The following is a 13,587-nucleotide window of genomic DNA, read 5'->3' as shown; positions in this document are numbered from 1 at the left end:
CTCGCATCATGCAATCCGATTATGACTATTATGACATGAAAACAATTGACTAACATTAAGCGTTGTGAAACAGAGTAAATATTTTTTTGAAAATGTAACAATTGATACACGCTGTGTGCCGTCTGTGTGAAACGTAGTGAACTTCTAACAAACACTTGTGAAAAATGTCGGTCAATCCAACTTCTGTGACCGCCAAAGGTAAACCTAATTGTTCGTTTTATTGTTTATCCAAGTGGACTTGGATACTTTGTTTGTGTGAGTTATGTCATTGTTTTGGACCGTATGTATATATGTTACCCGTTAGCTCAATCGCTTTGTGGTCACATTCAAATGTCCAGATGGCAAAAATTCGTATAATAATTCTGATGAAAACACCTAAGACGCGTTGTGGCAATGATGAAAAGCCATAACGCGTTCTGAACAGAAATTGGTTAACCATACCACGACCGACGCGCCTAGTGCAAATTTAAATAGTTTCACAACAATTTTAACTGGACATAGGATAAACAACTTGAAGTTATTATATTTTTAGGTGGGTAGTTTTAAATATAAAAAATAGATTAGAGAGAAGCGTGTTAGGTTGACTGAATCATAGCACGAGCCGAGCGCGAAGCGAGTATGCCGCCACAGCGCCATCCAGTACCTGAATCGACTTTATGTATGAATTAAATAGAAATTGTTTCAAAGAATAAAGCCTTTCCATCATATATGATTAACTAATTAATGTTCAGAACACGTCCTGGCTCTTCTTCACGGCCGCGTCGTGGTAGAATACCATGTTAGCCACGACACGAATTATTTCGCCAGGTGATATAAATGAATTTACAAATGTGGTCTGTCTATGATTTCCACAGCGCGTCGTGAATGTTCTCATTAGAGACAAACGAATTTCGCGATGTGGCATTACTGTGACCAGAACGAGTTGTGAGCAGTTCTTTCGCAAATTTCGTTTTGGGCTTCTTGTATGTGTCGCGTGAAATTAAGCTACTATCAGTAAATATCAAAGATACAATTTTTACTTTGAATTTACACGCAATTAGCATATAAAATATTCGTGGATGGAACTCGCTATTTATTATTTTTAATACCTAGACAATCCACACGTAACCGCGAAGGTTACACTGATGTATTGAGAAATTGCTCTGGATTGTTAATGTCTTGCATCCAGCGTGATAATACTTTTCGAGATTAGATGATCGGCTACTTTGGAATCACCGACTTACGTAGCCACACTATGATATGTCATCGTAAAACGTTATACACCATTATATTACAATCTCGCGGGAATTATTTAAAACTACCGGTTTTTACAATATTATGGCGACAGTCTAAACATTTTGGGCAAGCTCCTAAAGTATCGGTAAACATTTTCTCCTGATGTATCGACATAAATCATGTGAATATAGGCGAATGAAGGAAATTTATAGTCAAATATAAAATTATCACATTTAAATATTAAGCCTTGCCGCGTCATCGATACCTATCATAAAAACAGTTAACCTTTAGAACCACCTTACCGTGTTTTATGGGAAATAGTAATAAATGGTCGCAGTTGACGGAAAAACGTGTGGAAAGCGGGAAAAGTTCAAGAGGTCACCCAATTTGTGAGTGGGTCGGTGTGGTCACGTGGCCGGGGCCGTGACTCGGGCCAATTCGTACAACATCGCGTGCTTCTCACGGAATCGTAGTCAACGCTTTCGCTGGAATTCTACTACTTCCTTAATAAGCCCTTTTCGGACCGTTATTGCGGAAATACGTTAAAATGAACCTTCAATTACATACAAATATACTTTGTAGCCAGCATAGAATTTCTAATCACTGATAAGGAAATCTCGAGTTGTTTTAATCACAATTATTTATATTTCTTATATTATAATTTAACTTTGTTATGTGCTGATGCAATACGTGTTCTAATTTCGTCTACAGGCTGTAAGATAAAGAAATTTAAATTGTGCATTTACAGGATTAGTGTATATAAAAAATATATACCATATTTTTTTATATTATTTCACATGTTTAAACATCGATGACGTTATCAAAGGGTTAACGCTAAGGTTTTATTGGACACAGTTAAGTAGTATTTTATTTACCATTTGCGATGAGGTAAAGGTAAAGATATAGTTTGACCGACTCGGCAGGTTCTAGTTTAGAATTAGGTTAGGTTGTACAAAGGTCGATAATGAAAATTCCCTGTAAGATCATACGTGTATTATGTATGTTTTAAATGACAAATTGTGACTAAAATAAATAAGAATGATCCACCATTTTCTTTCTTTCATTATTAGCATTGAAAAATTATGATAGAAATTAACTTATCGTATACATCACTGGTGTTTTAAGATGGTAAAATTACGTGTACTGTGTAATTTTTAAAGATTCGTCCTTTAATCTTCTTCTTCTCCTTTCGCCTCTTCGCCAAGGCTATGAGTCCTCCATGTAGAAGTGACTATTCCGAGAAGAGCGAATACTCATCAAATGAAATAAACCATGAGTAAATATATTCCGAAATGAATATTTTATTAGTTACACTTACTGTATAATTTCAGATAGTGTGAAATATGCGAAGAAATATAAACTATCAAATAAAAATATGTGTTTTTTTCGGTGATTTATTATATACAAAATGGGAATAAAATTTACTTTATTTGTTGTGATGTTACAACAACGAGTATAAATGAATAAATCGTAATGCGGTTATTATTTAATATTTTTTTATGTAAATGGGATCTTTTCTTAACTATTGAACTTTTTCACTTTAATAAAAAAATCGGTTTAAAGAATTGAACGGTCCAATAGGTACTAAAAAAATATTTCCTTTTAAATTTTTTGTCTCTATTCAATAAAACATAGTGTGAGAAATAGACTATACTAGGCGTAGATTTAACATAATGAAACCTTTTTAATACAAAAAAAAAATGTTAGGAAAAAATTGAAAGACTTGTGAAAAATAGAAAACTTAAAATGATACCAAAACGTTCCCCACATCGCAACATCCACAAGATACAGAGAGAGTCTCTGTAACTCTGGTTTTCAGTGACAACCGTCACAGTCCGACATGCGGCTTGAATAACCGAGCATGATTGCAAAATTTAACATAAGTTTTAATTCTTATAATTACCAGCATTGCATCAATCAGTAACCAGTGACCGGTGACATTAAACAAGTAACCTGTAATTGTTGTTTGACGCATACGCAGTGTCGATTCCAGCGGTGACGAGGCGGGATTTCCCAGCTGATTCACCGCCAGCGATTGATCATTGATGTCACCGCCGCTGGTTCACTTGTTACTCTGCCAAGACACGGTGTTGCGCTCTACTTTGGTGCCATCGCTGATTTATCGAACATTTTCTATTGTCGAGTCGTTGCAGCGAGTTAAGCGTTTGCGTTCTCTGAGTTACGCGCTACAGGGCGGGTCTGAACAACGCCCCTTCACCTCAGAACAAGGAAATTTATTTATTTTTTTTCTAAATTTGGCAACACTTTTCATTGATGCTCCGATTCTATTGGTCATTTACATTACTGCGATCAAACGACTATAAAATGCCTGCGTGGCTAAAGTTCATAGGCTACTTTTATTTCGGTAAAACATGTCATTCCCACGGGAAGCTTCATTGTGATGTGCATTTCGAAGAAAATAAAAATAAAAATATTACGTGTTTATGACAACTGGTAATTAATTATCTTTGTCGGCTCGAATAAAGCCGTCGGTAACAACTAGTACTTTTGTATTTATTTTCTAAATATACACATTCACAAATGATCTAGCTCTACTAAGAATTTATTTTTAAGTTAAATAAGAAACTTTGCGTAACATTTTATCAGGGAGACGTTGTCTTGTCGGAACGATATAAATAACATATGAATATCGTTAGATCGTACAGAGGGGATGACCTGTTAATTACCTCCTACTCAATTTGTAGTATATTTTATCTAATATTGAATCTATTCGTACTTCTTTTTTTGCCTGTGATATAAGCGCATAGTCTCTCTTTGTCCATCTCTTTTCAGCCTTTATCTCTATATCCCCATTGTTGGTTTCTATCCGCTAATTTATCTACTAGCTTGCGTGTGTCATCACTCCACCGAATCATAATCACATTATATTCTTATAAAGTCTACATTATTAAAGATAATGTACATTCATTACTCGTTATATTGCCGAGATAAGGTAAAATAAAACTAATTTTCTGTTTCAGCATGACGGCACATTTCTAACTATAGGTGCTCATGTTTCATCTTCATCGTTTAGTTTTATATAAATTTATTTTGAAAACTAGATGCTACAGCGTGGTGTATTTCCGTCGAATGAGTTTATATGAGTAACGCGGCTTCGCTCTGCGTCTAGACTCCAGACGCGTCCGACGCCGTATAAATTAACAGCCAATAATTGTCATATCTGTTTCTACCACGTGATTATTCAATGTTTGGGCAATCTGATTCATTTCAACCTATTTGCCTCTTTCACCATCTTATAAATAATATATGTTGACACTGCTTGGACACGGGTCCCCCCATGTGGTCTCCTCCTGTGTGACCTCAACACGCCACATAGGCGAAGGCAGTTTGATAGATGTTTCATTACGTCTTTCAACTTCTTCGTATTTAGACAAGTTGGTTTTCTGGCGACTTTTTCCTTAACTGATTGCACGAGTATTTTATTTTTATTTTTTTATTTTATTTTATTTTTTAAGGATCACAAATGGTTGTTACATGTAAACTTAAGCTACAGATCGTTTTTAAATATAAGTTGGCGTATGCACAACCTATTGTATGTGACCACAACTTACACACAAGCGTTAACTTAAATATATGACATCAAACAAAGTCATAACTTAGAGTAAACCAAGAGTAACAAAGAATATAGCCTTAAAAATTATAATCATGCATGTAGATAACCCTGCTCCAAGTGCTAAGATTTTTGTAATGAAAAAAAAACACTTATTCATTAAATTAGGACAGAAAAAGCTTTATGTATTGATGGACATAACGTGCAGGTCACTAATAATTCGTAATTAAACAGCTAGGGACGGTACATCAGCGGTTATTCATCATCCTGCATCAGTATTACACCTCTGCTTCAACAAATCATTGTACGGTCTTATTTGATCAGATCTGGGGTGTCCTCATGCATCAGAACGTTAATATTGCGACGTTCTAACGCCTATATAAAGGAAACTAAATCTATGTGGTACTAGAAAAAGCTCTTTATCGTGGCTGCATATTGAAAATATCTACACTTTCATAGCACGATGAACTGGTTTCATAAGATAAAACCAATGATGATTATTTCTTGAGCGATTTGTTTTGACTAGGTAAATAGTGTGGGAGGAGTGAGTCGCCGTAAAAGTATTTGCACATAACGTAATCTTATGTTTTTGTTGTCATATAGTGTGGCTTTGGAGGCGTTGTCATCGTTGCTAAAATAGCTGGCATTTGATTTGGTGAATTCATTTGTAAGTGAAGTACTCTTATAACACAATATTACCAATCGTACACTTTGAGTCATACGTGCTTTTTTATCGTGCGAGTCTCGAGCAGTCTTTCGCGCGCTCTGGGCAACTCGCGCCGGGGTAAGTACTACACCCGCACAGAATATTGGCTTCAAATAGACGCCAGAGGCCCACAGGCCCTTTTCTTGTCTTATCTAGTCCGCCCTTTCCTTAATCCCTTAACTCTTAAATAAACGGGACTATCCTTAACTTTTTAAGAGGCCATACGCCTCTGTAATATTAGTGGGTGGATTTAGAGACATCAGGCAACCTCCTTTGCCGACCGTGATAGAAAAAAGTGCACCACCTTAAAAAGCTCTATTTGTGCAAATACTAAATGTAGAAAAGAAAATAAATAAATGTAACTGTATGATAAATAAATGTAACTGTATAAGTAGTGTCATGTCTTCATCGCTCCTGCGTTATGCTCGATTCGGTCTAATTTCAGTTTATGTGAGGTGAGAAGTGACAGGAGTTTGTTTGACAAACAAGCGCCGGCGCCGCATACACGTTTGTCCGGTGACCAATATTCGACTGATTCACGAGATGTAGTAAGGCTTTAATTTAAATTGAAGCTATAGTCAAAATATAAATCAGTAATAGTAAAGGGGCTCCGCGAATAAATCCATTTACATTTTTAGCATTATTAAAGTGGTAATCCCAAATTTTGTTTACAGATTTTAGCAATTATGTATGAATAGATTTTAACATACGGAATATTTTTTAGTTACGCAATCATTCGTTACTATAATAATAAATTCTTATGTATAAAAATCAATTGCTGTTCGTTAGTCTAGCTAAAACTCTAGAACGGCTGAACGGACTTATCTTATCTTGGTCTTTAAATATCCGTGTAGGTCTAGGGAAGGTTTAAAAGATGAGAACGATGGGGAAAATATGTCAAAATAATATTCTATCGTGTTGAATAACTTACCTAGCTAATGTGGCAATACACGATGAGCGTTAATTGTTATGATTTCACAGCGTCATCGTGTGAACGCTTCCATCGCTTCCTATTAGGCGGCACTTGATTAAAAAGTAATAGTCGTCTAGTCTGTAGCCAATAAATTGATCACGGCGTGCGTAGGCGCCGGCAGCCGGCAGCCGGCAGTCGGCGGCCGCCGCGCGCCCGTCGCCTGCGTGTGTGATCTAATCCATTATTTGTGTCATAATCGAGTTATAGGATACCTCATCTCATTGGATCCTAAACATAGGGCACGTTTCATTCGGTGTCAACAAACTTGCTGCCCACTCTTGGTGACTCTTCTATTTGGGGCCATCAATAATTCATGTCACATGAATTTTAGCTTCTTATGACCTGGACTCCTTCCTTGTCGGTTGTCACATTTTCAGAATTAGAAGAATACGTTATTATTTAACTGAACGTTAACTTTCATAACTCACGACTTCTCGTGTCGTATTTCGGCTCGAACTATAATTGTTGTTGATTGAATTGAATTAGCTGGCGCTGTTGCTTTTCTTTTCGATTGATCTCATTTAAATACACTGCATGGTTTATTGCGTTGCTCGTCACATTTAAGTTAGTATTTAGAATGTTTACCAGTCAATTTGTGGGGTATTTATGATCTCAATATGTTTTTCACTACCGATTTCGTTTAGTTGAGATTCAGTTTCGGTTCGTGTAAATATATAAAAACTTCAGGCTCGTCGCATCCGCGTGTTATTTTCAATCGGACACTCATCTGCGTAAATGTATCTATTATTTAACTTCCCGGTGCGAGCGGGAAGTTGGCGCCGCTACTGAATTAACTGGACAACTCCAAAGTCGAGGTCGCGCGGGTTTGTCACCGTCGCTCTAGTTTTTTTCTATTCTCTAATTATTCCTAACTCTTGTGTTACAACGACATTACTGTATTTTCCTAGAGGTCACAAATGTCGTTTTTTGAACAAGTTCATGTGATGGTTCAGTTCATTTTCAAGCGACTTCAGAAGGGGAGGATGATATCAATTCTATTCTTTTGAGTTTGACACCTCAGATCTTTCGAATATGTGAACCGATTTTGATGATTCTTTTGTTTTTTATTTGAAGGCTGGTGCGTCCTGTGTGAATTTAAAGGCGATAAATTTGGTCTCGATCGGACTATCTGGAAGCGAGGACAAATTTAACAAATCATACTTGAATTGAAATCTGTTCAACTGGTCTTGAGTTAAGCTGGAGCGATGTAGCTAATAGGACCTTCTTTGATACACTCGTACATAAAGATAATTATTACATTTCTGTAGATATAATTTTGTTATTGTGTGCTGTGATACTTTTCTCTATTATTTTTATAATGAACACCGTGATATAGGTCACGTAATCATGTTAAATCATAACATTCAAACATCAGCAATGTATTTGTTATTGTGTGTACACGCACGCACTATAAGCATAGTGTGTGACACCTCGCGGCCCGTACTCCAATCTTTGCGGCCGGCTTTAAGTGCGATGATTACTGTTTATTTCCTCGTATCGTGAACTGTCTGTGACCTAGACCGATGGTAACCTTCGATATTTGTAGCCTATTCGTTGGCGTTTGCGTAACCCTACATTGGCTTCTAGGAACGATGCATTGGGTGGTAGGGAGATGTAATCATCGTTATTTTGCCAACAAATTTCGAGTTTTGCGGTGTTTCGTCATCCATTGATAACTGCAGCCGCTGACAGCGCGTGACAGCAGCGGCCAGCGCTAGACGGCGGTCTGTAAGAGAAGCGCACGCGTCGCCGCAAGCGCAGCGGTGGCAGTGCTGAGCGCGCGCGGAACAGTCAGTGTCCGCTCGCGATCCGAGCGCGCTTGTCGTGTGCTGTGCCACAACCGTGCTCCTCCTGCGCTCGGCAGCGCCAGTGTTCTCACATTAAGATGCTCGCGTACAGCGCAGTGTTTACCGTTTGTGTTACAGTTGTATAAAGTGTGTAAAAGTGGATTCCGGACTCTACCAGGCCGTGGAGCACGCTCAGAGGCTCGAGCGCTCCCAGGCCATGTATGTCATAAATTTAGGTGAGTCCGCAATCTTTCTACATTCCTCGTTCAACCTATTATTGAAACTAGACCTAACCGGTACGCGGTCGATGCGACGAGCGGAGTTCTGGCCGTGCCATCTCGTTCATTGCGATTAGGAGCCAGTTTTTTGCGAGCTTTCACCTGCGTTATCCCGGTACTAGACCCTCGGAATTGGCTCAGTGGCTCGTCGGTCATATGAATAAACAACTCGCATGGTTTCGTTTCAATTCGTGTCTTATTCATAGCGCACTCGACTTGTCTATGTGTTTTTATTACAGTTCATGTACAACGTGTGGGCGTGTGTTGGTGTGTTTGCGATATCGGTGTAGCTATTTTTGTCACACGTTGGATGTGTGCGCTACACACACGCGTGGAGCTGCGCGCGTGTGCGTATCCTCGTTCGGTTATCACTTAGTTGATATCGTCGCGAATTACTTCATGACTGTTGTCATGATTCGCTCACTGAATATGTTTTCTTAGCAAATAATTCCTCGTACTTAACCTTCACGACTGTAAACAAACCGAGACTCGAAGCTCGCTGGAGCTTTGCGGATGTTTGATAACATCAGAGAGAATATAATCATCGCTTCGAACAAGATTTACTGACACGAGCCATAAAATTATTCACGAACTCGGTTCCGTTTTAGCAGTCGCGGTCCGCGTGATCGTATCAAGTAAATACCCGTTTAATTTCCAAAAAACTAACACACACGTCATTTGCTACAATTGACCGCATGGTTCCTTGAATCGCGACTCAACAAAGGTCATGAATGTATTCCACGCTTGCCGCACTTTGAAATTTTAATGAATGTTAAAATTACGAATGTAGGCATGGGGCGTCCGGCGCGGACGGGGAGGGGGCTCGGGCGGAACGTGTACCATTGCAATATTTATGTCACTCGAATCGGTAATGTCAATTGAAACGGAGCATTGAGGTTGCATCCATATGCTGTCGATGCATTGAAACGGAGCATTGAGGTTGCATCCATATGCTGTTCCAGATCAATCTATGTCGTAGGAGCGCAGATAACAAAACGTATGAGATTTAAATGATAGTTATTAAACATGTTTGCTGAGACCGGGTGTCACTTTCGCTTTGTTAACTAGTTGTTGTGTTTCGGCCCCAGCGCCCGCGCCGGCTGATCGTGGCCGCGCTGCCCGCGCGAGACGAGCAAGTGTGAAGGTGACAGACGTGTCTCGCGGGTTATCTTTGTTCCTGTTCACTTGACCCTATTATACACATAGTTTTCTATAAGCAGTGAAAACTTTAATAAGTGCTAGCTGTGTTTATATTCCCTCTCGTTTGCATTCGTTTCTCCTAGTGTCGCTGCAATATCGACCACCCTCAGATGACAGTCCTCTGTTGCGAATCAAGTTATCAGACGTGTTTATAAACACTTATTCTCGAGTAATGCAATAAAGCGGCAAAATTTGCAAAAGCTGCCCAGTAAATGTGATAATATATAAATAGTCTGTTTTATCCGGCTGTCTGACGTCAATCGGCTGTACGTAGTGGACCGGTGGGGATTATTTTCATGCATTTGTTTACATAGTTGTGTACCGATTTAGATCCAACGTCGTAGATTATGTTTACACTTTACATTCATATTAATCAATTAATATCGCACACTCCTTTTGCAATTCCCGGCGGTAGACTGGTTTGGCGTTGATTGAATGAGTGCCCCGTGTTCGGCATTTCTGATCATCATGTAGAAAAGTAGGAGCTCGTTCGGCGCTTACAAATTGCACGTAGGTACACAAGAAATCTGTTATGTTTGTGGACCTTGCAGAGGACACGACGCGTGTGTGAGCTCTGATAGCTGTATTCTTAAAAGCTATAGCTAATTTGTATTCAGAGAGATGCCGGTTAAAGTGAACTATAGTGGGTGGATGTTATGTTAAAATATATTTCATAGCATATCCCCAAGATTTATTATTTATTGAGTAATATAATATATTGTTATGTATCTCAATTATAGATTTCTGAATATACTGAATAGCGTAGGTGTATGATTCATACTGATAAACATTTGCAAGTAACTGATAACATGTTGTACATTTTAGATTTGTCTATAGAGGTAACAAGGCGATCAGTGTTTATGAATATTGTGATATATATAACTAAAGTTTTTAAATCTATAGTTTTTCAAGTAAATGTCAAAGATTTGTTTTTCGATAAAATTGGTAATTGTACTGTTCGTATTGTAAATGACTAATTCCTCAGGTATATGTAGATATATAATATCTAGTCCTACAGATGATTCGCGACGTGTTTGCGGGCGAGCACGAGCGCTCCCGATAAGCGAGGTGGCTGCAACAATAACACGATATTGTGCGCCGAGTTATCGGCGATCTAATTGTGGAATGATAACGCGGCGAAACTTTCCACAGTTGCCTATGCGTCGGCTTGTCGAGCGTGGATGTGGGCCAGGATTCACCGGATTGCTTGTTGATGCGGGGATCAAGTTTAGTTCAATATGGAAATTTTGTTCTGCTCAACTGACTTCCAAGAAAGGAGCAAATTATCAATTCGAGTGTTTTTGTCTGAATCAACTTTGATGATTTTTTTTCTTTTGAAAGCTGGTGCGTTCCGTATGGTCCCGTTTACATTGGATCTTGTTCAGACAGTTTGGATGTGGTTTAGATTTTTGGTATAGATAAAGTTATCCTGTGATTTGTATGCAGTGGATCCTGGAGTGGAGTATTTGCACTGGTTATTGAATAGTCCTATTCATTCAAAAATAAGCAAATAAATCCATTCTCGTCTAGTCTTACTAGATGTTTATCAAAAACATTTTTTTGTATCCGATATTTTTAATTCTATTGCGCTATTTATAAATCGCACAGCGGGTGCAGTTTCTATTATTGTGTTTTACATAAAATTCACAATGAACGTTAATAATTCATGAATGCTCCTCAGAAGTAGGTAGCTATGTCAACATGATATGAAATTGTATTTGACATCTCGCAGTTATCGGCTCGTGTAAGCTGTAGTTATAAATTCTAATCTAAAAGTGTGACCGGTGAGTGGTTAAATATAGAATCTCATTATCAAACCTGATCACCTTCAGGTTACGTGGCCACAGTTGAAGCAGACGTGACACGTCACCTCTATGCAAATTTGATGATGGCTCATCTGCATAGCAATTTGGAATTGCTATTTTGAGATGTAGCCCAATTTAACTATTAAAGGTTGTTCAGTATTACCCGGCCTTGCACGATGGAATGCTTGTGATTTTTACATCTGTGATTCCCTTTTCCTTCTGTGTTGTTTTTGATCCTCTCGTATATAATCTTTACAAGACAGACTTGAAGTTACGATCGCACTACAGAGTGAGACATTATCGAAATGCCACCAAACGAAGGAGCCGGCATTCAATACTTGCGTAACAAGTATTTGCGATTGTACAATCTTTCGCCAATAATAATGGATAGTTAATTTGCGTGTGCGAAGTTGATAAGCGCTAATTAAACATTTAAAAGAAAGCGAATTTGTTTTTGTCTGAGAACCTGTCCGTCACAAGTCCCGAGTGTCGAGGTTGGGCCCAACACTCGATTGAATTTCCCACGATACTCATATTTGACTTTGACAAAGTGAAAGTCCCAACTGTTGAAAGGTTTTAAGCGCAGCCCGTGGTGTGTCCTTGCCGTCAATTATATTTAAAGAAAATATATTTTAATACCTTCCCATTGAACGGAAGAAATCCATTGTTTTGAAAGAAAAAAAGAAAATACATTTATTCACACTGTTAAAACAAAAGATATTGTACAAAAAAACACTTAACAAATGTGTAAGCACACCTAACCTGCATGCATATAATTAAACAATTAAAAATTGAAATATGTTATTTTACATGTTTCTTATACTAGAATGTTCACGAATACCTACAAATGTGTAAATGTGTACAGAGTAGGTGCTGGATACAATCGACATTGATATGGTTTCTTTTTCAAGAATCTTAACGTACAATTTATATCCATTGATATTTCGGCACAATCGTTTACGTCATTTGGGTTGAAAGATAAAATTTAATTTCATTCTGTTTTGTGTCGATTATCTTAATCATGACTAGATACACGGATGAAATGTGTTGTGTATATTATATTAAATAAACACAGTGTCGATTCTTAAAAAAAATATTGCAAAGCCACGACGCGGCGGCGCGTTAAGTTCGCGCTCCGCTTTCGGTATCCAGCTATCGATAACCTAATCAGTCGAGTTCAGCCTCTATGAGTTAGGAGTCTCCGTTGGCCCGGTTCTGCGGGAGCGAGTGGCGAACATTCCAGAGAGGCAGACGGACTGGCTCCCGGGGCCGTCGACCCCGGACGGTGGCCGCAGATCATGCAAGCGCTACGCACCTAGCTGCACGGTGACACAGTTTTTTTTTCGCGATTCGTCCTAGCTATCTCCTCCTAGCTCCTAGTTTTTTGGCTTTATTGAAACGGATCTCCGGTAAATGTTAAAGTTTCAACGTTCAAGATAATCTTTAACTATTATTTCTAATATTTGACAAATTGGGAATGTTAATAACATTGAAATTGTTACAACCGAGGTCCAACGGAATTGCGTAAACGCAATAAAAATCGTTAATTATAGTGTGACAGTTTTTTGGCAATAAACGTGGACAACGCGGGCTTCTTGCTTGTTCTCCAAAAAATTCAAGAGCTCACGTTGACTTCCTCGATCTGGCAAGGCTGCGAGCAGTCACGCTGACTGCTGGCCGGCTTGCGATTACCGTTCGTATATGCGATTACCGACCCAATGTTTAAAGGTATAAACATCGAGAAGTTATTCAGTATTATTGAATAGTGTAAATTGTAATTCATAAAATTGTTATTTACAATGCTTAAATATTTTTAATGCGCTTACCTTACGAAACTTCTAGAGCGATTTCAAAAATTCCTTCACCGTTGTTGGATATGTACGTGATCCTTTAGTGTTATCGCGGGCGAAGCCGGGGCGGAACGCTAGTCTACTATGTAACATATTGAAATTCCTGTTTCAGGTGTGTGATTTGTGTTATATATATTATACTAATTCGCTTGAGAAAAAAAATCCAAATGAATGGTTAGATTAATATGAGAATCCTTAAAAT

General features: G+C 38.4%; 1 protein-coding gene across 6 annotated transcripts in view; it reads left to right on the top strand.

The window, feature by feature from the left end:
- Window positions 1–13,587, top strand: part of LOC119838641 (histone deacetylase 4-like) — a 66,356-nt gene that overhangs the window by 12,362 nt on the left and 40,407 nt on the right. For 2 of the 6 annotated variants that reach the window (XM_038364675.1, XM_038364672.1), the window contains exon 1: window positions 31–198. The exons of 2 other annotated variants lie outside the window; for them this stretch is intronic. In XM_038364675.1, the coding sequence (XP_038220603.1) occupies window positions 165–198 (34 nt within the window). In that variant the 5' untranslated portion in view covers window positions 31–164. Of the gene's footprint in view, window positions 1–30; window positions 199–8,235; window positions 8,489–13,587 lie in introns of those variants that run through there. 2 more of the 6 variants (XM_038364673.1, XM_038364676.1) reach the window with 2 other exon arrangements.

Source organism: Zerene cesonia, unplaced genomic scaffold, assembly GCF_012273895.1.
Source record: "Zerene cesonia ecotype Mississippi unplaced genomic scaffold, Zerene_cesonia_1.1 Zces_u004, whole genome shotgun sequence".
NCBI classification, from domain to species: domain Eukaryota; kingdom Metazoa; phylum Arthropoda; class Insecta; order Lepidoptera; family Pieridae; genus Zerene; species Zerene cesonia.
This window is presented reverse-complemented; position numbering and strand designations above follow the sequence as displayed.